Source organism: Trachemys scripta, chromosome 7 (genome assembly GCF_013100865.1).
Source record: "Trachemys scripta elegans isolate TJP31775 chromosome 7, CAS_Tse_1.0, whole genome shotgun sequence".
NCBI classification, from domain to species: Eukaryota; Metazoa; Chordata; order Testudines; family Emydidae; genus Trachemys; species Trachemys scripta.
In genome coordinates, this window is record NC_048304.1 from 28,134,106 (window position 1) to 28,159,711 (window position 25,606).

Genomic DNA, 25,606 nt, shown 5'->3' on the forward strand with positions numbered 1-25,606 from the left:
GCTGATATCCCCTCATAACTCCTCACATTTTCCATACACACATCTTACAGTGATTGTGATGACCAATGTGACACAGGTTTTCACTAGAGACCTTACATGATGTACTTTGTCAGGCTAGAATGTAGATACCAGACCCAGGGTATCCCTGTAACCCTTGTATGCTCCAGTGCTCTCTGCCAGTTGGCATCAAGAGGTCCTTGAGTCACACCCATTAAAAAACTTTGGAATGAGATTCTATGCTTCAGCCTTGAAGAGGTGCATCACAGATTTTGTAGCTCGGCAAGATGGTGGGCTAAGGTGCTTTAAGTTACTTTTGTGACCTCCTGATTCTGAGCTTTTCAAGGAACAGGAGAGGTCCCCAGCATAATTTAGACAGCCCTGGGGACCTAAGTTATGGCAACCTCCTGGGGATATACTTTGGGCCACAGCCCTTCCCAGAATCTCTGCAGTGATGCTGTGGCCCTGCCTCTAACACACCCTCCTACCTCTGGCGTGTCCCCTGTGATAGGGTTTGTAAGGATGTCCTTGTAAGTCAGCCTGCTGCCTATCCTCTTGACTGTCTAGTGTCTGCCTGTGCGAAGGAAATTCTCCCCCAGACAGAACTAGAGCTTTTAGGGCTCCTTTTTATCACCCCATCCATTTTATCCAGCATAAAGGGGTTAGAGTGGAGGTGAGGATCTCCTAGTTCTTTGGAAAACATGTTACTGAAGAGCTAGATTATCCATATGTGGTATTCAAGGACCCACATACAGGAGCTGAGATAACTTGTCCATGGGCGGTGTCTCCAGTTTACCTCACCTTTTTGCCCTGAGTTTGCTTAAGCACAGTACAGCAGGTTAGGACTCTGGCAGAACGTTAATTTCAGTATATTCAACAAAGAGGGAGGAGATACTGTTCCCCTTCTCCCCAACCCTGCCGAAGCCAGCTTAGCCAAGCTGAGTCACTGCCTTCCAGAACAAGACACATTCTACAGAAGAAGAAAAGGAAGATGTTTCTTAGCCTTTTGTTATGAGAGCAGGATGAAAACGTTCATAATATTCTATTACAAAAATTGCAACACCGTGCCGTTCTGCATGGGCAGTTGTAACTTTGTCTGAACTTGACTTTTGTTTTCAAAGTGAAGTTACATTATGTATGACAAAGGATTGTTCAACAAAGGCATAGAAACAATGCACATAATCAGTTAGCTGTGAACATGAGCATTTCAATAACGCTACTATTAATACTCTTTAATTTAATACATTTATTTATACTCTTAATTTAATACATTAATTCCTCATTTTCCATAAGCTATATTTCAATGATCCACTGTGTTCATGCAGACTGCCTCACAATGTTATTCCTCAATAAACAAATTGAACTAAATGAAGCAAAAAAGGGAAGAGTGCTTAAAAACAAATGCTTACAATTTATTTTCTCTAGTCTTCTGAGCAAGACTGAAAATATAGTTCCTTTGCCCTTAAAATAGGCTGTGTTGGGTTAGTAACTTAAGATCCGTCTTTTTTTAGTTTTTCTCTTTTACTTATCCCTCCCCAGGCATTTTTGATGCCTTCATATATTATAATGTATAACATTTAGTTTTTTAACCACTTTTTTTTTTTTTTTTTGCTGTGTCTTCAGCACTTTCCACTGTTTATAGTTCTAAAAAATTTGCCAAAAAAAAAAAAAAACCCTATAAAATGACAGGTGTTCCAAATCTACAGTTCATTATTTATTCTTTTTTGAACCACTCATTTATTTTTCCTCAAACTGCTGTCACAGGAAGAGAAATTAAATTTGCTGTCACTAATACATTTCCGCATTTTGCTATACACTGTGTGTAACATCTCACCTGGCTTTCATTGCAAGTCATTATATTCTAAGCACAGTTTATCAAGGTCTGCTACAATAAATTAATCTAATCCAAATTAATTGAAGTAATTCTACTGTTGGTGTTCAAGCAGGTGAGATTTGTCTGGCTCATGGTTTCACAAGGTGTGAAGAAAGCAGAGCTTCTGAGTGCCATGGTTGCCTCTTGGAGGAAAGGTGCTAACAAAGTGCTTTGAAAAACAGCCTTGACTAGTCCACATGCTCAGATAACACTCATAATGCAGGGCTCTAGCCAAAGGGGAATAGCTCCAATCAGCACTGGTGCTAGCAGGGAGGTATAGGTGGGTGCAACATGAAAAGTAAACCTGACCCGGAACGTGCGGGAGGAAAAGAACCCCACAAGGGTTTCCAAAGACTTTTTTTTAAACATCAAAGGCCTGATCTAGAGCTCAATGAAGTCTATGCACGTCATTCCTTGACTTCAATGGACTTTGGATCAGACTTCTCAAGTGGGACCGACATGATTATATGGGTGGGGAAAATAACATGATGTATTACCCAAATAGCTTAAAATGAATTTATAAACCTAAACCCAGCCTATTTTACTGGTTGCACTGAGCCACAAAACATCAAAGGAAAGGACAGACATACTGTACTACGGTTTTTATTCCCCAGTGGAGAGAATAACAAATGTTATGGTTAACGCTTCAATATTTTATAATAGCCATTAGATTTTATGACTGCACCATAAAACAGGTTTATTCACATAAGTACAATCAATCCAGAAACCAGAGACTTGTTGAACTCTCAGAATCTTCTGTTCAGTCAACTTTTCTAATACCTATATGATGATACAAAAAAACAGGACTGTCAGGAGAATTCTGTTCAAATTCACTCCACTGGGTTCACTATTAAACTCCCCCCCAATGCCACATGTCTGGATTTTCATTCTTAGACATTAGCTGATACTTGTATGAAGACCAAAAAGTAGGGATTTGTCCCAGCTCAGTCAGATTTCTCATTCAAACATTGCCAAGAAGTAACCAAAGTCCTCTACAGTACATTAAGAATGTGAAAATGCTCTGCCACTCACAATTGAGGGAAATGAATATCTAAATAAAATAGGCTCAAGGAATGAATGATAGCCTATAGTACAATCTTTTTAAAAAACAGAGCTAGTTCTCTGGCCCTAATAGAAATGGGGTGCTCTGAGATAGCTAGGAAATATATCTACAGAGAATAAGACTGAACAATAATGTGGTGTTACCTGGTATTTTGAATCTCTGAATCAGAGGAATGAAACGCTCAAGGACACTGTGAATTCGATGCACTATTTAAAAACAAAAATACAGGAGTTGTTCAGAACCAGCTAGATTTCAACATAGAAGAAGTGAAATAGCAAAGGGCAAGAGGTGAGTGATATTTGTCACCAACAAATATATAAAGTGTTTTGGTTTGACCGTTTAAACTAGGTCCATCTGCAGTTCTATTGCTAACAAAATACTGACTCGGAACAAAATTGCTTGCCAACAAAACAGTTCCACAAATTGTCAAGTGTCTTAATATTAAATAAGAAAAAGAGCTTTCTACTACTATGTGATGTAACAGGAAACCTTAAGTTTCTGTTAACTGCACTTTTCCCCCCAATGAAATCACTTGAGGATTTTTTTTTAATTCCAAGTAGCAATATTTGAGTGTTTTCTGCTTGGAGAGCCAATCCTGCAAGGTGTGCTGAGCATTTTCAACTGTCTTTCCTCTCAATGCGAGTTGAGGTTGTCCAGCACCTCACAGAATCAAACTCTGAGTACTTCCACCTTGCTAGATGTTGGGAGAATAGTATTACTCCGAGCTCTGGTCAAGTGAAAAAAATTCTTTAACCACTGCTGGAGAATGTGTGTCTGTATCTTCAGAGAACTTGTGATTGGTAAGCAGGGGAAAATGAGTCCGCATCTCTTTCAAATGTCAGAGGCCAGTGTGTCGCCAAGCGCGGCATGTAATTCTGAATGGGGGGGGGGGATTACGTGATGTGATATTTTACGTAATCTCAGCCATTAGCATTTTTCTACATCTGTGTTTTTTACGTGATCGCATAAACTCTGCATTTCCCAGGTACTGATATAAAGCCTCTTGTTTTCTTAGGTACTAAAAAATACACTTACCAAGACCAAAATATATTCCGGTGGTTTCTAGGGAAGCAAAGGTGATTAAACCAAAACCAAGAGAAATGGTCCAGTCTAAAGAGAATAAAATAAATACAAGTATTTGGTTTTGCTCTGTCTTCCAAAATACAATCATTCATTCTTACACTAAAGTCCTGTCTTACCTTTGTAGTGGTAATAGCTAATTAGTGCAGCTCCAATGCCAAAGCAAAGAATGACAAAATGAAAGAACACATCTGAAATAAGAGAGAAAGGAAATTATATCACTAAAATCATGGCCCTTGATCATACATATTCACCTACAGCAGTTAGCATAATAAATCGTTTCTATTTCCACTTATGTAGTTCTTCTAGACTGAAGTGTGAAAAGCATGTGCATAAATTGAAGCATGAGCAGCCCCATTAACTTCAAAATGATTAATCACACGCTTCAAGTTATGCACCTGCTTAAGTCCCTTGCTGAACTGAAGCCAAAGCCCTCAGGTCAGGTTATTCTTTGGCCCAAGATTCTCTAGGCTTGGGATCAGCTAAATAAAAGATTCTTCTTACCATTTTTCCGTATTCTTATCCACTGTCTCTGACATCTCTGAAGGTAAGTAACGTTTTCACATACTAGAGGAAAGTGACACCACTATTAGTGCAACAATAACTCTAAAAGAGAGAAGTTTTGAGGGGTTGTTTTACTTTCAGCATCTGAAATGAATTTTGCTTTGAAAATCATTGTAATATTGATCCCAGGAAAGACTAACAAGGGCCTTTCAAAAAAGATCAAATTAGTGATTGTAGAAAGATGTAACAAAACCCCAAAACAGAACTTTTAACTGATAGTGATGATTTAGAAGGAGCTGTATTATTACATCACATGAATTAGCAAAACATAATTATCTTAAAAGCAGACATTTCTCTGGCCCTCAACTCTCTAGCCTATCAAGCTTGAAGCAGTAGGAGTATCTCATGACTCTACTGAGACCCAGGTAAACCAGAGTTTTGTCTAATAAGGCATTTCAGATTGAGCCCTAAGGTCTTAAATCTGTTTTCTAGGGCCACAGCTGCTATAATGGAATAAATAAAAATTACTCATCATTATGACGATGTGGATAGAATCTGTTGTAATCTGACGATTAAGTGTGTGACAGATATGGCAACTTCCTGCAATAACCTGGACAAACCCTATTGAATTAAGTTAAATCTTACTGACTTAACTTCAAGTATCTCAAGAGTTCCTTGTATGAATACTGCAAATGTTTATGCATTAGTGTGGGATTGTAAGTAATGTCTCTAGGGAGGAAAGTGTTATGTCATTCAAAGGACTATTTGGAACCATGTGAACTTTTAAAGATAAGTGGGTTTCTCAGGAAATTGCTACAGGGAAGTGTAGGAAAATGTAACCCCTCTGGTTTTGCAGATATTCACCCTTTGAAGCTTTGCCAAGAGGCCCTTTTGGGTGCTGATCACCTTTTACATGAGGACACAATTTGAGGCCCAGGTGTATAAAGGAATGACTCACAGATTCATGCGGGGGAGGGGAAGAATGCTTGTTCTGCGCCAAGCCGGTTATGAACTTGAAACCATAGGCAACCCCCTGGGTGGTATCTGAAGGACTGTTCACCTGCCAGAACCCTAGTTTGAGTTGGGGTAATCTCTAGTAAGCTTATTAGCATGTGTGCAGATTTTTATTGTTTTAATATGTTTTCCTCTGCAATACTTTCACCTTCAGAATAAACGCGCTTTCTCAGAAAAAAAATATGCTGTTTGTAGCTTCTGAGGAAGGAAGGCAAAGTTGGCCTGCTGAGGCAGTCTGACTAACTAGAGAATTCACAATGGAGACAGGGAACTGTGCAGCCTGAAAATACCCAAGTCAGGGGGAAGAGAGACATGACTCTCCGCCCATGAGAGGTGACAGCTGGGGAGCTAGAAGCCTAAAAGAGGATGTCCATGCTGGATCATGGAGTGGGAACTGTGACAAAGTGTTTCTATAATAGCCCCAAACTTAAGAGTTCTATCTGGGAGGGGGAAATCTGTTTGGATAAAATAAAAACCCAAATCTCTTGAGACTTAAAAGAAGTTTTGAATATATAACTAGAAATTTGACCAGGACTGAAGACAGAATTACCAAAATCCACTGTGAGATATACTGTGCTTGTGCTAGGGATGGACTGACAGAAATCAGAAAGGGATGGAAATTTTACCATATTTCCAGCCAAGTTTTGAAACCAAAGAGTTTTGACAAGAAAATATTTTTCTTTTCTTTTCCTATTCACTGTTCATTTGACAAGGGTTAAAGCTAACCCCTCAAAACACATCTTCATGGCTGAATCATCACAAGCTATAGCTCTGCTGTGTCTGCCTATGTTCAGCTGAATTCACCATACAAATGATTGCACAGGGTGAATTTCATTTTACCCATAGTTATACAAATTATTAATAACAGAACAGTTGTGTAAAACACAGCAATTTTGGTTCATGTGGGTTTTGTATGAATCCTGAATTTCACCATGGGTTTGGAGATCAAATAGTTCTCCAATACCCAAAGTTAATTACTGAAATACAATATACATGAAAGAAAAGGCACCCATACTTTAGGGAAAACAGAACTTCTCTGTTCGCTTTTTTATATTTACCAGCAGCAGTTGCATTTTCTCGTCTTGCAATCTCTGAAAAGCAACAAAATATTAGGACTTAGTCTCTTGTAGTTTAAAACAAAAATCAATTCATGTGAGACCCTTCATTACAACACACATGCATATTTACAATTAGAAACAATGTGCCTTTTGTCAACAGCTGATCACACAAGAGATTATTCCCCACTGTTATCAACGCTACCCAGGGACAAATAACAATCCATCTAGAGATTCAAAACAGGAAAAAGACATCAAAAAGGACACCAGACCAGAGGATGGAGCAAGTGAGAGACGAGGGCCCTCCAGCACCCTAGGAATTCAACATGAGGAGCAGGTAGCAAAAACACTTTGGCTGTTCACAGTTGCTATGACTTCTGCTTTCTTTGAGGTAGCTGAGTCCCAGATGATTTAGGGATTTATAATTCATACCCAATCCCCACAATTGCCATTGGAAGCAAGCGCAGCCCAGCATGGAGCATAGGTGTTATGTATCAATCTAACTTACACATGAGGTTGGCAGCAGCGTTCAGTACTAGTCAAATATTTCTGACCACCAGGCTAGCCCTCCACCCAGTAGACTGCACTGAAGTAGTCTAGTCTGGAAGTAACAAAGATGTGGGTAACTGTGGTGAAGTCCACAGCGGAGAAAAAAGGCGGCATCTCCAGGCCCACCAAAGGTATGGTAGAAAAGGCACCGTGAGACTCTGCCCTCACCTGGGAATTCAGGGAGCGTGTTCAGATGTGCTTATTTCCTCCTTACTATCCAGACCTCCCGGGCATCTTACCCAGTCCTGTTAACAATGGATCACTCTTTAGGGACTCCCTCCTAGAACCCTCCCTTCCCTTACTTCCAAGGCAACAGCAACTCCTATCCCCCCACCCCAACCCCTGCCAATTATAGCAGTAGAGGGGAGCGGTTGAGCAGGCATTCTCCCCAATGGCAAAGTCTCCTCCAGCATTTCTGCTCTCAGAACCTTGTTCCTGACTAATGTGACAGATCTGCCCAGGAGCAGGAGGGATGAACTAGAGAACACAAGAGGGCAATCAGCCCAGCCGGTGCAGCATCCCCAGTGCGGCAGCAGGGGGCACACAGGCCTTTAGTCAGGACGTTTCTCTTGCTGCCACGTTGCAGGTGAATGGAATTTAGGGATCAGCTCCAAGCTGCCTCTGCCTAGCAATGCCTCTACCTGGATTTTCATTTGGCTTTCGCCCAGGATCTTATTTCAGCCAAGGTTTTGGAATGCATGGATGCTGCAGGATCTGGGTGAGCTTAGAAGGAGACCTGAGCTGAGCATCATCACCTTACTGAAAATAAGCTCCAAACAGCTCACAGTCTCATAGCCACATTGAACAAGGGATCAAATAACAGCCTGGCACATGTGAGCTTCCTGGGGAAGAATGAACAACTGTCCATCATAATCACTAGGTCCCTACCTAAAAGGAAGGAACAAAACCATTGTATATGGATCCTATCCACTCCCGGCTGTTCTAACCAATGAGTCACTATCACCTCGTTAGCTGTACAAAAGGCAGCTGAAAGATGTAATAAAAATCAGCATCGACACCTGACGTCTGTCAAATACCGCGAAGAGCTCAAACAAAGCTAGGAATGTAGTCTCCACACTATATCCAGGTCTAAAGCCAGACTAAAGATACCCCAGGAAAACAGGCACATTGACACAGCACATTTATAAGCATGCAGTTATTCTTTTACATAACTCGGTTGTCAGCCAGCTATTAGAAACCTTTCCATTACTAAAGTCTGTTTCCATCCATGTGAAGTTGCTGATGGTGGTAACTTGTGAGAATTTACCTGATTCATTATAGGGGACAACCTCTCCCGGTGCACCTAAAATATTTCACAAATATACAGTAGATTAATATCCATCCAATTAGCAAGCATTGAGGGCCCAATTCTGCCTTCAGTCACATGCATGCAATCCCACTGAAATCAGTACACTTGCACAAGTGTGGCTAAAGGCAGAATTGAGCCCCTAGTCTTTAAAATTAGTATCTTGGTTGTGAGTTATGCAGCTTAGCTTCTAAAGGAAAGTAATTTATACACAACGATACTCAGCAACTGAAAGTTAATAATTTTTAGAGGCTCCTAAATCCTAGTCCCTGCATTAGATGATGGAGTTCTATTGTACTATGAAACTCCTGTGTGACATTATGTCAATCTAAACATGCTGCTATTGAATCAGACTCGAGACATTTAGAATGGTTAGTTAAATGACAAAAGCTTTAACTTTTTACATTTCACGGTCCACTACTACGGGCTGATGGATGTTACTATCTGTATGTGGATATCACACACATTTCCTGTATCTGGACTGCCTTTGCTTGGTGGTTTCTTTTACAGGGGAGGAAAAATCCTGAGAACAATGCATTGACTTCAGTTATATTCCTCAAATCAGTTCCAGGGGGGCTGACTATGGACGCTATAAGCGCTGCCTGTCATTTGTGTTTGAACTCTTTAGATGAATTTCAGTCTCTGCCCAACTGTTACCCTAGGTATGAACTGAAATCAACAAAAAGTTGAGATCCAGATGGGAGCTCTCCCATGTTTCTGGAGGGGAAGGGCTTTAGAGCTGGTACTGCATTCCAGGCCCAGCTCTAATATTAATGATTTACTATGCAAACATCTCAAAAAGTTTAGAGATAAGCATATGTGCTATGGTTATTAATATTTTATCATCATCATCGTCCCTTTCTACAACCAAGCGCTGGCTGGTGTTTGTGCTTATGCATGTGGCACAAGGAGCACAGCCACAGGGAGATCAGAGTGGAAGTATTCTGTCCTGCTTCTGGCTCCCCCAAAACCTGTGGTGTACCTTCTCTGTGACTGGAGAGGTGGAGGGGTTTTCCAAGCCAGGGCCTGCAGTTTAGGCAATGTGGTCTGTGTAACCACATAGATTCCTGCTTCCGTCAGGAACAGAATGATTGAAGAGGCTGTGGCCAGATAGAATATGTGCACACAATTAACACTGCTTGTCCTGTCTGGGTGGAAACAAAAGAATTCCAGAAGTGTTATCCCTCTTTTGTTGCCTATGGGTGCCACCACGAAACAAATAACACTATTGTTATATCACCCCACCTGAAATAGCTAGGCTTCAGTGTCCTGCGCCTCTGAATCTTCCTGATCAGTATTTGTGTAGAGAAATAGTTCTAGTCTCATAAGGCTTAATGCCTTAGTTCAGCAATATCAGAAAAGATGGCACAAAAACTTCGTTTTGGCCATAATATAATAAAGACCATTTGGATATGTGTTGGGAGGTCCGGGCCCTTTAAATACAGTGATCATTATAAACTACCTTTGTTTCATAGCTGTCTTTAGAGAAGTCTGGATAGGAGAAAGATCAGCAATAACTGCTGGAATACAGCAGTTGGCCAGAAAGTTGTAGTAATAGAGTTCATGTTTTTTCACACAACTGTATAAAGAGCCACCTAGTGATTTTTCTTTTTCACCTTTAAAATACAATTCACTTGGTCCTGGGTGCTAGAAAGTTAATGATAATAGGAGCCCCTATGGGAAAGAGAGAATTATTTGCATACCACTTCCATCTTCATTTTCATGGTCTTGGTCTTCCTGACTTTCTTTGTGAGAAATTGGTTTTACTGTTGCCACAGAGACTTTTTTCTTGCCAGCACTGGTGGCTAATAAGGAAAGAAATGATAATGAAGTATTATAGCTATTAGAAGCTACTTCTGTATGTTCTTTAAACTACTTTATGAGGTGCCTTAGCACAGGTTTCAGCACACATCATGAACACCTTGGAGAGTTCAGGCATATATGAGCAGTCACTTGGCAAGAAATCCGGGAAAAGTCAATGTTGTTATGCACGGAAATGTATCTTTATGAACGGGATGTGCATTGACACATCATTAAAGCTCTCTCGTTACAATATCCTTTTAAGCTGCTAAAATCTCTAACCTACTTGTGATGGGGTGCTCACCCCACACCAGAGTGGAAGGGTGAGTACCTCATGGACCTGCCACATCTGATCCCAGAAAGGAGCAGCGGAGGTGAGTCCTCCTGACAGATTAGGGAGGCTCTGCATGAAGCAGCCACTTGGAGGGAGGCTGCACGGAGCAGCCAATCAGAGACCAGCAGGCTAGTACAAAAGGAGCTGCAGGGCAGAGCAGGGCAGTTGCTGTGGGAGCCCAAAGAGTGAGGACTATGCTCCTAGCAGGCTGCAGCAAGGGTAGCACCTTAGACAGAGTAGTTGCTGGCGGAGACTGGGGGATCAGGAGGCAGCTTCTGGCTAGCTGCTGGGACTTGCTGACTGAATGCCCTGAGGGTGAAAAAGGTGCTGGGGTCATAGGGAAGTGGCCCAGGGCATTGAAGCAGCACCAAAGGAAGTTAAGGAGATGCAGCAATAGGCTGCTATCTACAGAGTCCCTGGGTTGGGACCCAGAGCAGTGGGCAGGACTGGATTCCCCCCTATTCGCTGCTGTGGAAGTGGCTTGACTATTGAACAGTGGTACCCATCCCTGAAAGGGGGAAACAGGGTGGGTGATACGGACAGAGGGCTGAGTCATGAAGAGGATGCTGGAGTACTTGGACTGAGGTGGGTCTCCAAATGGAGAGGATGACAGGAGAGGGTGCACTGGCTGGCAGAGCTAATCACCATGACAGCCAATCAGAGGTGCTGCTGTGGTGAGTGGACCCCATCACACTCCTCAAGTGAGAAATCTTTAGAGAGAATTGAATAATGGATTCAGGTTTGTTTTCTCTGTAGAAGGGGTTAGAGGAATTTTGCTGGTATTTGTGTCTGTGTCATTCCAAAATGGAAAAAGATACAAATATTTAAATGGCTACCTGGACGCCAGACTTTGGCACGTGACATCTGTATGGTGCGTATTGGCTCTGTCCTACTATGGCCTGTTTGCTTCCTATCACTCTTCCTAACTCCAGTGCTGTGTCTCCTACTTGCATCTCCCCTCTACCACCATCCCCCTGTCTGCAGTGCTCTCTGTCCTCCTTCATTATTCCCTCCCTCAGCGGCTTGCCTCTACTACCTTCCAAAATCATAGCACCAGCTTCTTACCACCTCTGTTCTCTTGCTTGCCTGCCTTTCATCATCCCATCCCTAGTTCAGAGACTTCGATCTGCTCCCAATGTCCATAGTGACTATCAGTATCCAAATACCACCTCTCCACTGGAGACCGATAGCTACTCTTCTGCACCTGGTAAATCTACAGATGTTGCTCTTTTGACATCTCCATTTTGCATAGTTTCTTATTTCAGAGGTATTTTGAATCCCTGCAGAACTGGCACAGGATTCTCTTGTATAAATATCTGAGCCGTTAGACAGACTACCAATAACTTAAATTTTTTTACCATTAAATTGCAAGTGAAAGCAAGACAAACTCTCTGTACCTCGTGGTTGTGTCTCTGCAGGCTCCCGAGATGACCTTTCAACCTCACTTTCTTCTGGTGAAAATGTGAAACTTTTTTCCAATTCCTGAAGTAGTTTCAATTTTTCATCTGTTAAAATGCAGACATAAAATATATTCTGTTTAAAACTAGTATTTAAGGTTTTCCTACTTTACAGTCATGCATTATTAACAATGGAGCTCCTCCAGGAAAATCAAGTCTTAACTTGTTTTTGCTTGCTAGTGCACATACAGCACTGCAAGTAACACAAGTGAAAGCATGAAATAGACAAGTGTTCAAATGCTTAAGGCCACAATTTTAAAAAATGTTTAAAATGCTGCTGTGGTGGGAGCCCAAGACATCTTGGCATGGGCTTTACCATGTCCATGCTGCCAACTCCCATGAAAATTCACATTGCCCAGAAGCAGACACAAGTTGAACAAGCGGAATGGTTTTGTTGGAGGACTTGATTGTTCACCAAATTCTGGGCTGCTATTTTCCCATTATAGTCTTGATCTCTCATTGCCTCTCTCGAATTACACTGCACCACCAACATCCTCTTGTCGGCATAAGAGAGCTCTAAATGCTGTGCTTGCTAAACTCTTCTGGGCTCTGCGAATTGGGTTGCAGACATTTGAAAAATGTTTCCAGAGAAAACTTTCTAAAGAAGTGGGTGGTCTTGGGATCTCCAGACACTCCCAGCAGTGGGGGGTTCTTGGCAGTCACTGGTGTATTTTAGGTAATTCTTTTTGGATTTAAATGTAATGCTGCACAGAGATCCTGAACAAGGCCTATGTATCCAATTATTAATATTTATTTGTATTATAGTAATGCCAAGGAGGCCCAGTCATGGACCCGGATCCCATTTTGCTAGGCACAGTACAAACAAAGAACAAAAAGACAGTCCCTGCCCTATGAGTGCCATTCTGTCCTGAAGTAGGATTTGGGGGAGGGTGGGACATAGGCCCTCTACACAAGGATGAATGTCAGCCTTTATGAATGTATCTTAATAATCAGGACATCATTATTCTGGAACAGCTATTTTGATCAATCTCCAAGTGTAAATAGACCCTAAGATGAACAGTCCCTCCTCCATGTTCCTAACAGAGGGTGGTGAAATAGGGTCAGCAAAAGGCAAAGCTACTGGCAATTTGTGTTCTTTCATAACTCATTACAGACTTGAATGTGGGCTCACATCTCCCCCAAACCTGCCATATTTTGTAAGCTTTTGGCTCAGAAATAGGCTTATTTGAATGGGGGAAAGGGCCTATTCCAAGCAAAACCAGGCTTTCAGATTCAAATATCAAAACTCCAAATTCTGTACATTTTCTATTCAAAATTAGCCATGTTATCAAATTTCCCAGGGAAATCAGATGAGGCTCACAGAATCACCTGACACACAATGGCAAATTTTGCTAAAATATTTCCGCCAGATTAGCACAGCTGTCTGCCCAATATGGCAGCTCAGTGCACTGCTGATTTGATCAATAGGTCAGCTGCACTCTACATGAGAATTATTTTTTTGCTATGATTAGTCTAATCAGAAGAGGGGGAAATTGACTGTGTGATGTAAACTGGCGTAGCTTCTTTGACTTCCTCACTGAGTGAGGATCTCAACCCTAAATAGTCAATGCCTTTTTCTAGAGAAACCCTGCAAACTAGAACAAGTACAGTCTCCATCTGTTTAAATAACTTCTGTGACATTGCACTCTATGATTTTATGAAAATATGTTAATGACTCCTAGACTTTAAGTTCAGAAGGAACCATTATGATCATCTAGTCTGACCTCCTGCACAACGCAAGCCACAGAATCTCACCCACCCACTCCTGTAATAAACCCTAACCTATGTCTGAGTTATTGAAGTCCTCAAATCGTGGTTTAAAGACTTCAAGGTGCAGAGAATCCTCCAGCAAGTGACCCATGCCCCACACTGCAGAGGATGGCAGAGGCCCTGGAGGTTTTTTGCCTATCTGCCCTGGAGGAAAATTCCTTCCCGACCCCCAATATGGTGATCAGTTAAACCCTGAGCATATGGGCAGGGCCGGCTCCAGCATTTCTGCCGCAAAAAAAAAAAAAAAAATGCGATCGGCGGTGGCAGTTCAGCGGCAGGTCCTTCGCTCCTAGAGGGAGCAAAGGACCTGCCACCCCCGAATTGCCGCAGGTGCCACCCCTCTCCCTTGGCCGCCCCAAGCACCTGCTTGTTAAGCTGGTGCCTGGAGCCAGCCCTGCATGTGGGCAAGACTCACCAGCCAGTACCCAGGAAAGAATTCTCTAGAGTAACTCAGATCCCACCCCATCACAGACCATTGGGCATATTTACCTGCTAATAATCAAAGATCAATTAATTGCCTAAATTAGGCTATCCCATCATACCATCCCCTCCATAAACTTATCAAGCTTAGTCTTGAAGCCAGATATGCCTTTTGCCCCCACTACTCCCCTTGGAAGGCTGTTCCAGAACTTCACTCCTCTAATGGTTAAAAATGAGTGTGAATATAATGTAAGTGGGATATGTTTCATGCAAAAGGTCTCTTGTAAGGTATCATTACAAAACTTATAATCTACTGAGTGTGGTCATCCTATTTGTATACATGTATCTCTCTTGTATCTGAAACTAGAAATATGAAATATAACTCTGAGGGCCTATTGTAATTATGCAAAGTGTGAGCCATTAATGGTGGTTTGGAATCTTGATGGCTCCCATTAACCAGGACAATAGTCTGCAGATGGCTCTGTTTACTTGTAAGTCTTCCTGTATATGTGTGTGCTGGCAAGTGGGTAATGGAGTCTTACAGTGACATGTGATCGTGTCACCTGAACTGGAATCCATCTTTAACCTGGTGCTTTTCCATTTAGAAGGAGGGGTGGGAACCCAGAGAGGGACAAAGAATTCCCGCCTTATGCAAAAGATATATCAGTGGGTGGAACAGAACAAAGGGGTGGCAATCATGAGAAATCCCCTAGCTACCACCTGAGCTGGAACAAGGGCTGTACCAGAGGAAGGGATTGTGCCCAGACTGGAAGGCGTCCAGTCTGTGATAGAAGCTTATTGAAACATCTCTGAGGGTAAGATTTTTATCTGTATTCAGTTTCTTACTGTATTCGGTTAGACTTGCGTGTTTTATTTTATTTTGCTCAGTAATTCACTTTGTTCTGTCTGTTATTACTTGGAACCACTTAAATCCTCCTTTTTGTATTTAATAAAATCACTTTTTACTTATTAATTAACTCAGAGTACTTATTAATACCTGGGGGGGGGCAAACAGCTGTGCATATCTCTCTATCAGTGTTATAGAGGGTGAACAATTTATGAATTTATCCTGTAAATTTACCCTGCAGGGTAAAATGGATTTATTTGGGGTTTGGATCCCATTGGGAGCTGGGCATCTGAGTGTTAGAGACAGGAACACTTCTTAAGCTGTTTTCAGTTAAGCCTGCAGCTGTTGGGGGACATGGGTCAGACCTGGGTCTGGGTTTGTAGCAGGCAAGTATGTCTGGCTCAAACCAGGGAGGGCACTGAAGTCACAAGCTGGCAGGGAAAATGGGTTAAAAGTAGTCTCAGCACATCAGTTGGCAGTCCCAAGGGGGTTTCTGTGATCCAACCCATCACAGCTTCTATCTATCTGGCTCCCATCATCATCTGGGCAATATGTCTTTCCAAGCACTTTCTCTGTTTACTTTACTGTAATTCACTTCTATTCCCTGCCCAGCACATTTCAGTGTTTTGAAATAAAACTAAAGCCCTAGTCTGGCTATAGCCATTTTTAACAAAACAGAGCTATTACTCCTTGTCTACATGCCAGATTTGGTCTGGACAGATGTGCAGCCAATTAATACTCACCATTTTTCTTGGAGCTGGGCAACTCTCTGTAGGCAGATAGATCTTTCACCTTTAGCAGCAGGTAAAGCACAACCACTGCATTAACTCCTTTTTCTCCTATGGTCTTCAAGGAGGCTGCACGTTCATCAGATGAGTTTATGCCTCTGTTAAGGAGCTGAAAGAAAGGTAAGTACACATCCAACAGGCCTACTTAAAAAAAAACAAGCACTTATCATAAGCATCACACAATGCACCTGGGAAAAGCACAATAATATCCCTACTTTACAGAAGGGGAAATGAGGTCCAGTGCTCAGTCCCTTAGCCCATGCTGCTTTCACTGAACTATCCCACAAGCAATCACTGTGGCGTGGTGTAATAGCATTAAACTTTTCATCCTACTCTGTGGCTGAGTCCCAGGACTGGAGAAATAGTGTACAAAGTTCTTGAATGGACATGTGATCATTTGAATAGCTTGCAACGCTATCTTATAACTTCAGCATTAGTGTCCTTGCTGCAAAGAAAGCAGGTGAATAGATACAGAGGAATACATTGGAGAGCTAATATTTTTTAAAATTAATTTCTTCAGATCTGCAGCAATAAAAATAAATCAGAACTTTGGGCCTGATTCTCTTTAACACTAAGGCCCCTTTATGCAGCTGTGGCCAGCATAAAGGAACTTTAGCATAAACGAGGATCAGGCTCTACATTTTATTCTCCCAAAGAACAGTGGACAAGCAAAACCATGCCGCCAATAAAGAAATACTTAATATTTTACAAAGAACAAAAGAAAATGAGGTTTCTTTAATAACTTACATTGTGTGTTTCTTCAGTGGTCAGGCTGGCTGGGTTAACAGTGGCTAAACATTTTATTAACAATTTCCAGAAGGACTGATTCATTTTCTCAGATGTTTCCAGGTAATCAGCATCATCAGCAAAAGCTTTCTGAAAAATGTCTAGGAAAAAGATATTTATACAATTAAAGAAGGTGCATACAGGACGGACTTGTGATGAGGAGTTACTGTCATGCTCTTACATAGCTCTGGTAATGGGCATGGGTCCCTGCAGCGTGTTTGGCTTCTAGGAAGAGGCGTAACACTTGATCAGTTGGTATGAAAACAACAATGGCATAAAGAAATGCATGTCTGCCACTACTCAACAAGAGAATCTCATAAGTTGATAACAGTCTTGGTACCTTTGCAATGCTTTGTTGCAATGAAATTGTTGTTTCATTGGAGGAAGAAGGGGAAATATTTTTAACGCTAGAAGCTGTGGCCGAAACAGAGTGGGTACCAAAAGGTACTGGTGGGAATCTGCTAACCAGAGGTGAAAGTAAGCCGGCAGCTGGTAGGTCCGGGGGTGATTTAAAGGCCCCACCTCTTCCGGTTGAGGCCCCGTCCCTGCCCAGGACTCTGGCATACTGGTAGTCTTTTAACTTACTTTCACCCTGGCATCAGCCCACTTAGGGTATGTCTACACTGCAATTAGACACCCTCAGCTGGCCCATGCCAGCTGACTCGGGCTCGCAAGGGTCAGGCTGCAGGGCTGTTTAATTGTGATGTACACGTTCTAGCACTGGCTGCAGCCTGAGCTCTGGCATCCTTCCACCTCCCAGGATCCTAGAACCCGATCTCCAGCTTGAGCTTGGATATCGACACTGCAGTTAAACTGCCCCGCAGCCTGAACCCCATGAACCTGATTCAGTTGGCGCATGCCAGCCACAGGCTTTTAATTGCAGTGTAGACGTACCCTTAGAGTAGGAGGGGTCAAGCTCAGAATATAGCAAGGGAGCAAAATCTGATTAAAGCTAGGCCCTGACTGTTGAGCTGCATTTGTGGCATATTTAGTAGGTGTGATTCTGATGTCCGGATACTGAACCCTCAAATGTAAGAATGTTCCCGCCTATCTGTAAGGGGGAATGGCTGCAAGAGGATCCCAGATGGACGATCTTCCAGGATGACACAATACGCTCTTGATTTCTCCCGTGGGGTTTCATGTTTTTCTTTCATTGTTTGTTCTCTTCCTTAATCTCTTCGTAGGTTGGCAAATATAAGGGGTGAATTCCTGGGCTGTGCCTCTTGGTGGCGCAAGACACACAGCACAGCACCACAGAATGGAGGGCAGAGGTGGCCTTAAGCCAGGGGTTCTCAAACTGGGGTTTGGGACCCCTCAGGGGGTCGCAAGCTGTCAGCCTCTGCCCCAAACCCCACTTTACCTCCAGCATTTATAATGGTGTTAAATATATAAAAAAAGTGTTTTTAATTTACTAGGGAGGGTAACACTCAGGGGCTTGCTATGTGAAAGGGGTCACCAGTACAAAAGTTTGAGAACCACTGCCTTAAGCCATCAGGGCTGGCTCCAGGCACCAGCTGAGCAAGCAGGTGCTTGGGGCGGCCAAGGGGAAGGGGCGGCACGTCAGGCTTTTCGGTGGCAATTCGGCAGAGGGTCCCTGTCCCTCTTGGAGGGAAGGACCTGCCACTGAATTGCCGCCGAAGAAGAAAGCAGCGCGGTGGAGCTGCTGCCGATTGCAATCGTGATCGTGGCTTTTTTTTTTTTTTCCCGCTGCTTGGGGCAGCAAAAACCCTGGAGCCGGCCCTGTAAGCCATCTTTGAGTTCTGGGGATTCTGGGCTGACTGGGGCCAAAAACACCCCCAGGGTAATGTAGGCAACTCGGGGGGACTGTCTCTGAGGAGCTCCATGTCCCAGAGTCACAACATGACTCCTACAATGGGGCTTGCAGGTGGCTCTGGGCCTGTGCAATGCCATGTGTATGACCGAGGAGTTCATCCTGCTGCAGTGCACAGAGGCCTGGATGTGAGGGAGAATCCCGTCCTCTCAACTGTGATAATGCCAAATAGAAGAGTTAAAAAAAATCATAAGAGAAACCAGAATAAATGCAAGTGTCTCAGCCTGAAGTGGTGCCCATCTGCTGTCTGACGCGTGCGCCTTAGGAGTGTTTCCATAGGTCTTTTACAAGTGGGGAGGGGATGGACCAAGGCACATTTTCAGAAGGACCAAGTTCTGAGCTTCAGGGGCCAGCACAACAAAAGCAAGGACATAGGTTGTGGTGTGACATTGCCGCAGGCCTTGGCCTCCATGTTTCCCTTACGTTACCTTGTTGTTTTCTAGTGAGAACTGGAAGTGAGAAGTTAAAGTTGTCCATTGCTGTGTCTGTAAAAACAGAATTTTAAAATGAGCATGAGCTTCTCCGTGCTTTCCTCAATGTTCTTCCATGCGGACACAGAGTGTATCATTACAGCACTTAGAATTCTGAAATCACGCATGCATTGCATTCCTGCAGCCATCATTTAGGCAAAACTCCCTTTGAGTCAATGGGAGTTCACCTGAGTGAGCACAGCAGGATTATGGCCTGGGTATTATGAAAGAACTAGTTATTGTCGTCATGAGTAAAAATATAGGAACTCCTGACTCAATCATATAATTTTTTGTTGCTATTATAAAAATATTTAATTATTTGCCATAGAAGTGAGTAACGTAATGATAATGCCTCCTCGTTAAACAGAGCGATCAAGCTTCACTTGAGAGCTGTCATTCCTTAAACTGGAAATAGATAGATCAGGGAGGATATGGGAAACTCTGCTAATGTATTCAGGAAATTAATGCCTTGGAGGTGAACTGAACTTAAGTCTTGAAATAAAACATATCTTTCCTTTGCCAGATTTTTCCCCAGATTCAGAGTTCTACGTGTTTTCCTAGAGTAATGAGCAAGGTGCTGTGAGTTGTGAAGGCCTCAGTTTGAATTCCTGCTTAGCCATTTATTCACTGTGTGGCCTTCAGCATGTCACTTAACCACTTTAAGTCTAAACCTAAAATAATACTTAGTTACCTCTCAGGTGTGCTGCGCAAACTAATTAGTTATTGATCTGTGGAGTGCTTTCAAGTTGTTATTCCATTTAACGATACTATGAGGTTCCAAAGAAGCATAGGGATTTCGAGAAATGCAGCTCTGCTCTATTTAACAGTAGAAATTGGTGCACGTAAAATATAGAACCCTGAACTCTGGCTACACAGGTGAACACTTTTCAGTGTTGGGTCACATTGTAACATCAATTTTTAATCAGAATGCCCCACTGATTTCAGTAATGCCCCGTTCATTATAGACGGGACTGGTAGCCTGACACAACCCAGCTAAGATCCAGTTTTCAGTAGCTTATAACTTTGCCAAACTGAAATTTTCCATACCAGGTGTCTGCCTCCAGTTGAACTTTTTGGAAAATTGCAGCCAAAACACTTTAGCCATTTCTGAGAACAAAGCTAGGGGAATATACGTGGGCAAAACTATGTTAAAAAAATTCTGGCAATCTTTTCTTTGAACAGCTCTATTACCCCAATGATTTGGAGCAGGGACTTGAAACTTAGCAGGCGGGTGGCCTGTGTATCAGGGCTATGCCTCTCACTGTGCTTATGAATTGCTACCAGGATTTGGCCAAATTAGAAATTTTTGAAAAATTATAGTTTGCACATGGTCTCTAGAGACGTTAGATTCTTAGCAGCTAAAATCCCTGATTCCATCCACTCTGAGCATGCTCAAGCCTCTCACCGCTTCTAGTAGTGAACAGACTATCCCCACATAGTGATCGAGCATGCTCCAGCCCAAGACAGGGGTGAAGCTGTAATGGCTGCTCTGGGCTAGGGAGGGGCTGGCCATGGGAACTCAGAGCAGGAACCCTGTCTCCTTCTGTGCGCTTAGTGAACCCCCTACTGGCACCAGGCAGCATGGAAGAGGAAGCAGTCTGATTGGAATGGACAAGAGCTGGACCCAGGGGAGGGAGAGAATCATACAATCATAGAATATCAGGGTTGGAAGGGACCTCAAGAGGTCATCTAGTCCAACCCCCTGCTCATAGCAGGACCAATTCCCAACTAAATCATCCCAGCCAGGGCTTTGTCAAGCTGGGCCTTAAAAGCCTCCAAGGAAGGAGACTCCACCACCTCCCTAGGTAACGCATTCCAGTGCTTCACCACCCTCCTAGTGAAATAGTGTTTCCTAATATCCAACCTGGACCTCCCCCACTGCAACTTGAGACCATTGCTCCTTATTCTGTCATCTGCCACCACTGAGAACAGCTGAGCTCCATCTTCTTTGGAACCCCCCTTCAGGTAGTTGAAGGCTGCTATCAAATCCCCCCTCATTCTTCTCTTCTGGAGAGGAATGGACTGCAGCAAGTAGTCCAGTGAGACTGCAAATGGAGAGGGGAAAGAAATTGGAACTGGCTGGGTAAGGGGTCTGCAACTGGAAGTTGGAGGGAGGGAAGGATATGAGGCAAGGGTCTTGTGGGGGGGCGGGAAGAGTATGTGATCAAGTCATTTAAGAGTGTATATACACAAGGGGACAGCATTAAGGTTACACAGACAACCTTAGTTCTGGTACTTCCTAACTTAGAAGCACTTGACTTTGCAACCTAATGTTACTTTAATATAGTTCTTTGTGTACAGATTAGAAAATAACTAAATACTTACACATGAAACCATTAATTCTTGAATTAAAATAATTTTCAACTACAATGGGCCTGATTCCAACTCACAGTAGTGTAAATCAGTAGTGAATGGACTAAAACTAGTAAGAGGAGAGGCAGAATTGATATTTTGATGAAACAATAAAAAAAAATTAATGGAGATATCCCATCTCCTAGAACTGGAAGGGACCTTGAAAGGTCATTGAGTCCAGCCCCCAGCCTTCACTAGCAGGACTAAGTACTGATTTTGCCCCAGATCCCCAAGTGGCCCCCTCAAGGATTGAACTCACAACCCTGGGTTTAGCAGGCCAATGCTCAAACCACTGAGCTATTCCTCCCCCCATTCTGGGTAGAATATTTTTCACTTTAAATAATGGCATTTTTATGCTGATATATGTATAATTCAGAGTATTGAATTCTTCCAAATTGAATGAAATACTAAGGGAGAAAGGAATAAAATTACTTGAAATAAATTTATTTCCCTTCTTCTTGCGAGTCCGGGTTTTTGGGTGTTTAATAACACAAACAGCTAATTCAATGAATGTTTGTATTTTGTAAAAACATTACAGGCAGGTTTCAGCCTGAAATGAAACTTGGGGTATGGGGAGGGGAATTTAGCCAGTATGCTCTGTACTGCTTTGTCCAATCAGCTCTTACTCCTGGTTTTTCGCTCTAGGAGCACCAAAGAGGCCCAAGCGAGCCACCATGCATCAGTGAATCTGACACAGAGTGTACAAATGGAATAACAGATGGAATGTTAAAGGCAGATGTTGACGGTGTCAACATCATGAGCCATCAGAATTGATGTATCTTAAAACTTTACTCATTTATATGCCTTAATGAGTTAATGTCTTCATTGTGTCTAATATATTGGGTACATTAGACAAAATACACTTCTGGTGCCACTTCCTATTCCAGGTATATTACAACATTCCTTAGGATTTTATTGGAATACTGGAGCTTGAAAAGAACACTGCTCTGTGCCACTGCATTATATGTCCTTCTGCAAAGGACTGGAAAGAGGAATAAATATGCTGTGGGTTCCGCAGATGTGCCCCTGATAAGGCCTAATCAATCCTTGTGCTTTAACGCTGGGATTTTCAAAGAAACAGAAAGGAGTCAGGCACTGAACTCCCATTTAATGTCAATGGGATTTGGGCAACAAAGTCCCCTTGGGTTCCTTTGAAAATAAGTCTAAATGCATAAATAATAATAATGTGTTGTTTATTAATATTTATTATTATTATTCCTTAGAAAAGTACATCCTCTGTAACTATAAATCTCTGAAAACTGTTTTAGTAGATTATACACAGTAATGACAAAATAATTATAATATATTGGCATTTCAAGTGTGACAGTTGAGTGGGAATTGTGAGACGTGTCATAAGCCTGATTTCATTTACCATGCTGTAAATCAGAACTTAATGTCTCTGAAGTCTTTTTAGAATTATACTAGAATAAAACTTTTTTGTGTGAAATCATAATCAGGCCTGTGTTAAGAAATAATGTAAACAACTGCAAGAGGAAGCCATTTGCAACTCACAAGAAGTTTCATTGATCCTACAAAACCCAAGAACTATGCTTTCTGTTCTTGAGTGCCATCTACTGGCACCTTCTCTATTAACTGTCCATTTACACATTCAAAGATATAGAGCAGTGATTCTCAACCAGAAGTACATGTACCCCTGAGGGTACGCAGAGGTCTTCCAGGGAGTACATCAGCTCATCTAGATATTTGCCTAGTTTTACAACAGGCTACATAAAAAGCACTAGCGAAGTCAGTACAAACTAAAATTTCACATAGAAGGGACTTGTTTATACTGCTCTATATATTATACACTGAAATGCAAGTATAATAACTATATTCCAATCGATTTATTTTATAATTATATGGTAAAAATGAGAAAGTAAACCATTTTTCAGTAATAGTGTGCCCTGACATTTCTGTATTTTTATGTCTGATTTTATAATCAAGTAGTTTTTAAATGAGTTTGAAAGTTGGGGGTATGCAAGCCAAATCAGACACCTGAAAGGGGTACAGTAGTCTGGAAAGGTTGAGAACCACTGATCTAGAACACTCCTTTAACAGTCTACATTTATGTATCTATTTCCTTGTGTAGTATTTGGCTGTACTGTTTTCAAAAAGCTGAAGACTTTGTTTAATCTACTGAAGTTAAAAAAAAACACAGCCCCATAGAGCTCACATTTACAACTTGAGAAAAGTTAAGGCAAAGAACTAGTCTCACTTATTTAAAACATTGTGTCTTCACTACAATGATCATTAATTTAAAAAAACACATCAGAAGGAGGCAGACAATAAGAACCAACTTATTAGGTGAGGGGCTTTGAGGCCCAGTCTATTTAACATTGTCCTTTAAACCACAAAGATTCCTGCCATGTCAATTCAGTTCCCAGAGGAAAATAAATAACCCCATCGTTTCTATCTCACAGATAGAGAAACAGCCCATTACAAGGTAAGAAATGACCAAAACCAAAAACCCTTTGATGTAACCACGTTCTCTCTGTGCCTGGCATTTACCTGCTCTCCTGCTGGCACTGCTGCTTCAAAGGTGAACCGTCCTGTCTGAAAGGCAGAGAGGGATGCGTGTGGTAGGAGCCTGGGCCTGGCAGAGTGATGACAACTAGATGTCTGGCTGTGTGTATTAATCACGTGCTCTGGATTAGTTGGCGCACGGAGGGGCTGTGAAATCACAGTCCCAATGGCAATTACATGTGGTGCTGCTCCCTTAGATTGCCTGACTCATTTCCTCCTCCAAGCCGTGAGTTCCTTACATTAAAGTTTTACGCCAAACACCGAGCAGTGAGGCTGGAACTTTAACTTCCACCACGTCCGGGAGATTCCTGATTCCAAGGAAAGGAGGTGGTAGGGCCTCGGGCCCCTGAATCAGCCAGGCACAAATGCAAACCAACTTGCCTGATGAGTCTGGGTGGAGGTGGAGCAGCAACAGCTTTAGTTTTCTGGTTGCCTCATAAAGACAGAGAGGAAACGAAATCTAAATTCATTCCACTTTTGTTTTGCAAGTTCAGTTATAAGGGGATTGTCTTCACTGTGGGAGGAGGCAGGGCAAGGAGGAGGAAGCCACATGCTGCGGCAGCTTCCCGGCTGTTGCTGTTTGAGCTAGCTAGACGAAAGCTAATTCAGATATACCTACATGTGCTGCAGTCACCCCTCTGACTGCAGTGCAGACATGCCCAGAGACTACCTTCCCATATGGGGATATTGAATAGATGAGACCACTGCCTGGCTGCATCATCCCATGCAGCTGGCCAGATGTGCTGGGCAGATTTGCTCTGTGTGTCCAGGTAGCTGAAGGATTTCTCACAATCAGGAGGTGAAATCACTCCCAGAGCTGCCACTGGTGCAAGACAGCGCCACACCCCCAACATCCTATGTGGGACAGCTTGTAAGTTACACAGTCTGGCCCTAGATGCCCTCAAGAATTTGTGCTCTTTCCAGATAGAAGCTTAGCATATCAGGTTTTTCTGATTAGAAAGCAAGAAAACAGCGATCTGTTAGTACAGTGTGATGCATTAGATTGTATAATAGCAGACCTATCCATTAGTCCAGTGGTTCTTAACCTTGGGCGCATGCACCCCCTAGGGGTGCGAGATGCCCTTTCTGGGGGTGTGAGACATGCCAGATATTTTTAGAAGGTAAAGCATTGAAAACACAAATTAAGCACAGACACGTAAGTACCACAACTTTGTTTCATCAAACCTACGTATTTATTAACATTATACATTTTTAAACAATTACTGTAATATACAAACAAAAATATATCTAGGTTTAAAGAACTGACCTATTTCAATTATTTTTGATAAGGGGTGCGAGAACAGATTTTGAGAACCAAAGGGATGCAGGTTGCAGTAAAGGTTAAGAAGCAACAGAGAGTCCTGTGGTACCTTTAAGACTAACAGATGTATTGGAGCATAAGCTTTCGTGGGTTAATGCCCACTTCGTCGGATGCATGTGAAGAACCACTGCATTAGTCAAAGAGATATTCAGGGCCAGATTCTCTCGCCTGATCTTCCCTGCTGTGGATTTCCCCAATGTAGGAGAGTCCCAAGCAGGAATACAGTCAACTTAGCCACCCTACCGACACAGCCCTGGTACAAGGGGTGGGAAGGTTGTGCTGAGGACACTGGTTATTCACTGGTAGCAGACAGTCCCTTAGGGCTATTGCTAACTGCCCCCAGGCTGATCTAACCTGTCCTGGGGCCAGGTAGAGAATATGGGAATCATATTCACTCCCTGACAGCCCCCATCTCTGCTCTGCCAAGAGGATCTCAGTAGCAGCAAAGAAATAGGGCATCAGACTC

The 25,606-nt window shown here is 42.5% G+C and overlaps 1 protein-coding gene across 1 annotated transcript; it reads right to left on the reverse strand.

The window, feature by feature from the left end:
• Nucleotides 1-1,601: 1,601 nt before the first annotated feature.
• TMEM40 (transmembrane protein 40) lies at nt 1,602-24,247 on the reverse strand. The gene is made up of 13 exons (XM_034775724.1): nt 23,805-24,247; nt 18,903-18,959; nt 16,605-16,744; nt 15,813-15,966; nt 11,973-12,080; nt 10,145-10,246; nt 8,403-8,438; nt 6,590-6,622; nt 4,518-4,580; nt 4,133-4,204; nt 3,969-4,043; nt 3,077-3,139; nt 1,602-2,650 (listed from the first exon to the last, which is right to left on the reverse strand). The coding sequence occupies exons 2-13, from the start codon at nt 18,949-18,951 to the stop codon at nt 2,631-2,633; spliced, it is 915 nt and encodes a 304-aa protein (XP_034631615.1). The 5' UTR covers nt 18,952-18,959; nt 23,805-24,247; the 3' UTR covers nt 1,602-2,630.
• Between the last annotated feature and the right edge of the window lie 1,359 nt (nt 24,248-25,606).

Excerpts from the sequence above, each read along its gene's own strand:
- TMEM40 (XM_034775724.1), bottom strand. The coding sequence starts at position 18,951 with ATGGACAACTTTAACTTCTCACTTCCAGTTCTCACTAGAAAACAACAA. Across the intron at positions 4,581-6,589 it reads AGAAAATGCAACTGCTGCTG|TATGTGAAAACGTTACTTAC; the intron begins GTAAATATAAAA and ends ACTTTCCTCTAG. Across the intron at positions 3,140-3,968 it reads CGGAATATATTTTGGTCTTG|TGCATCGAATTCACAGTGTC; the intron begins GTAAGTGTATTT and ends GTTTTTAAATAG.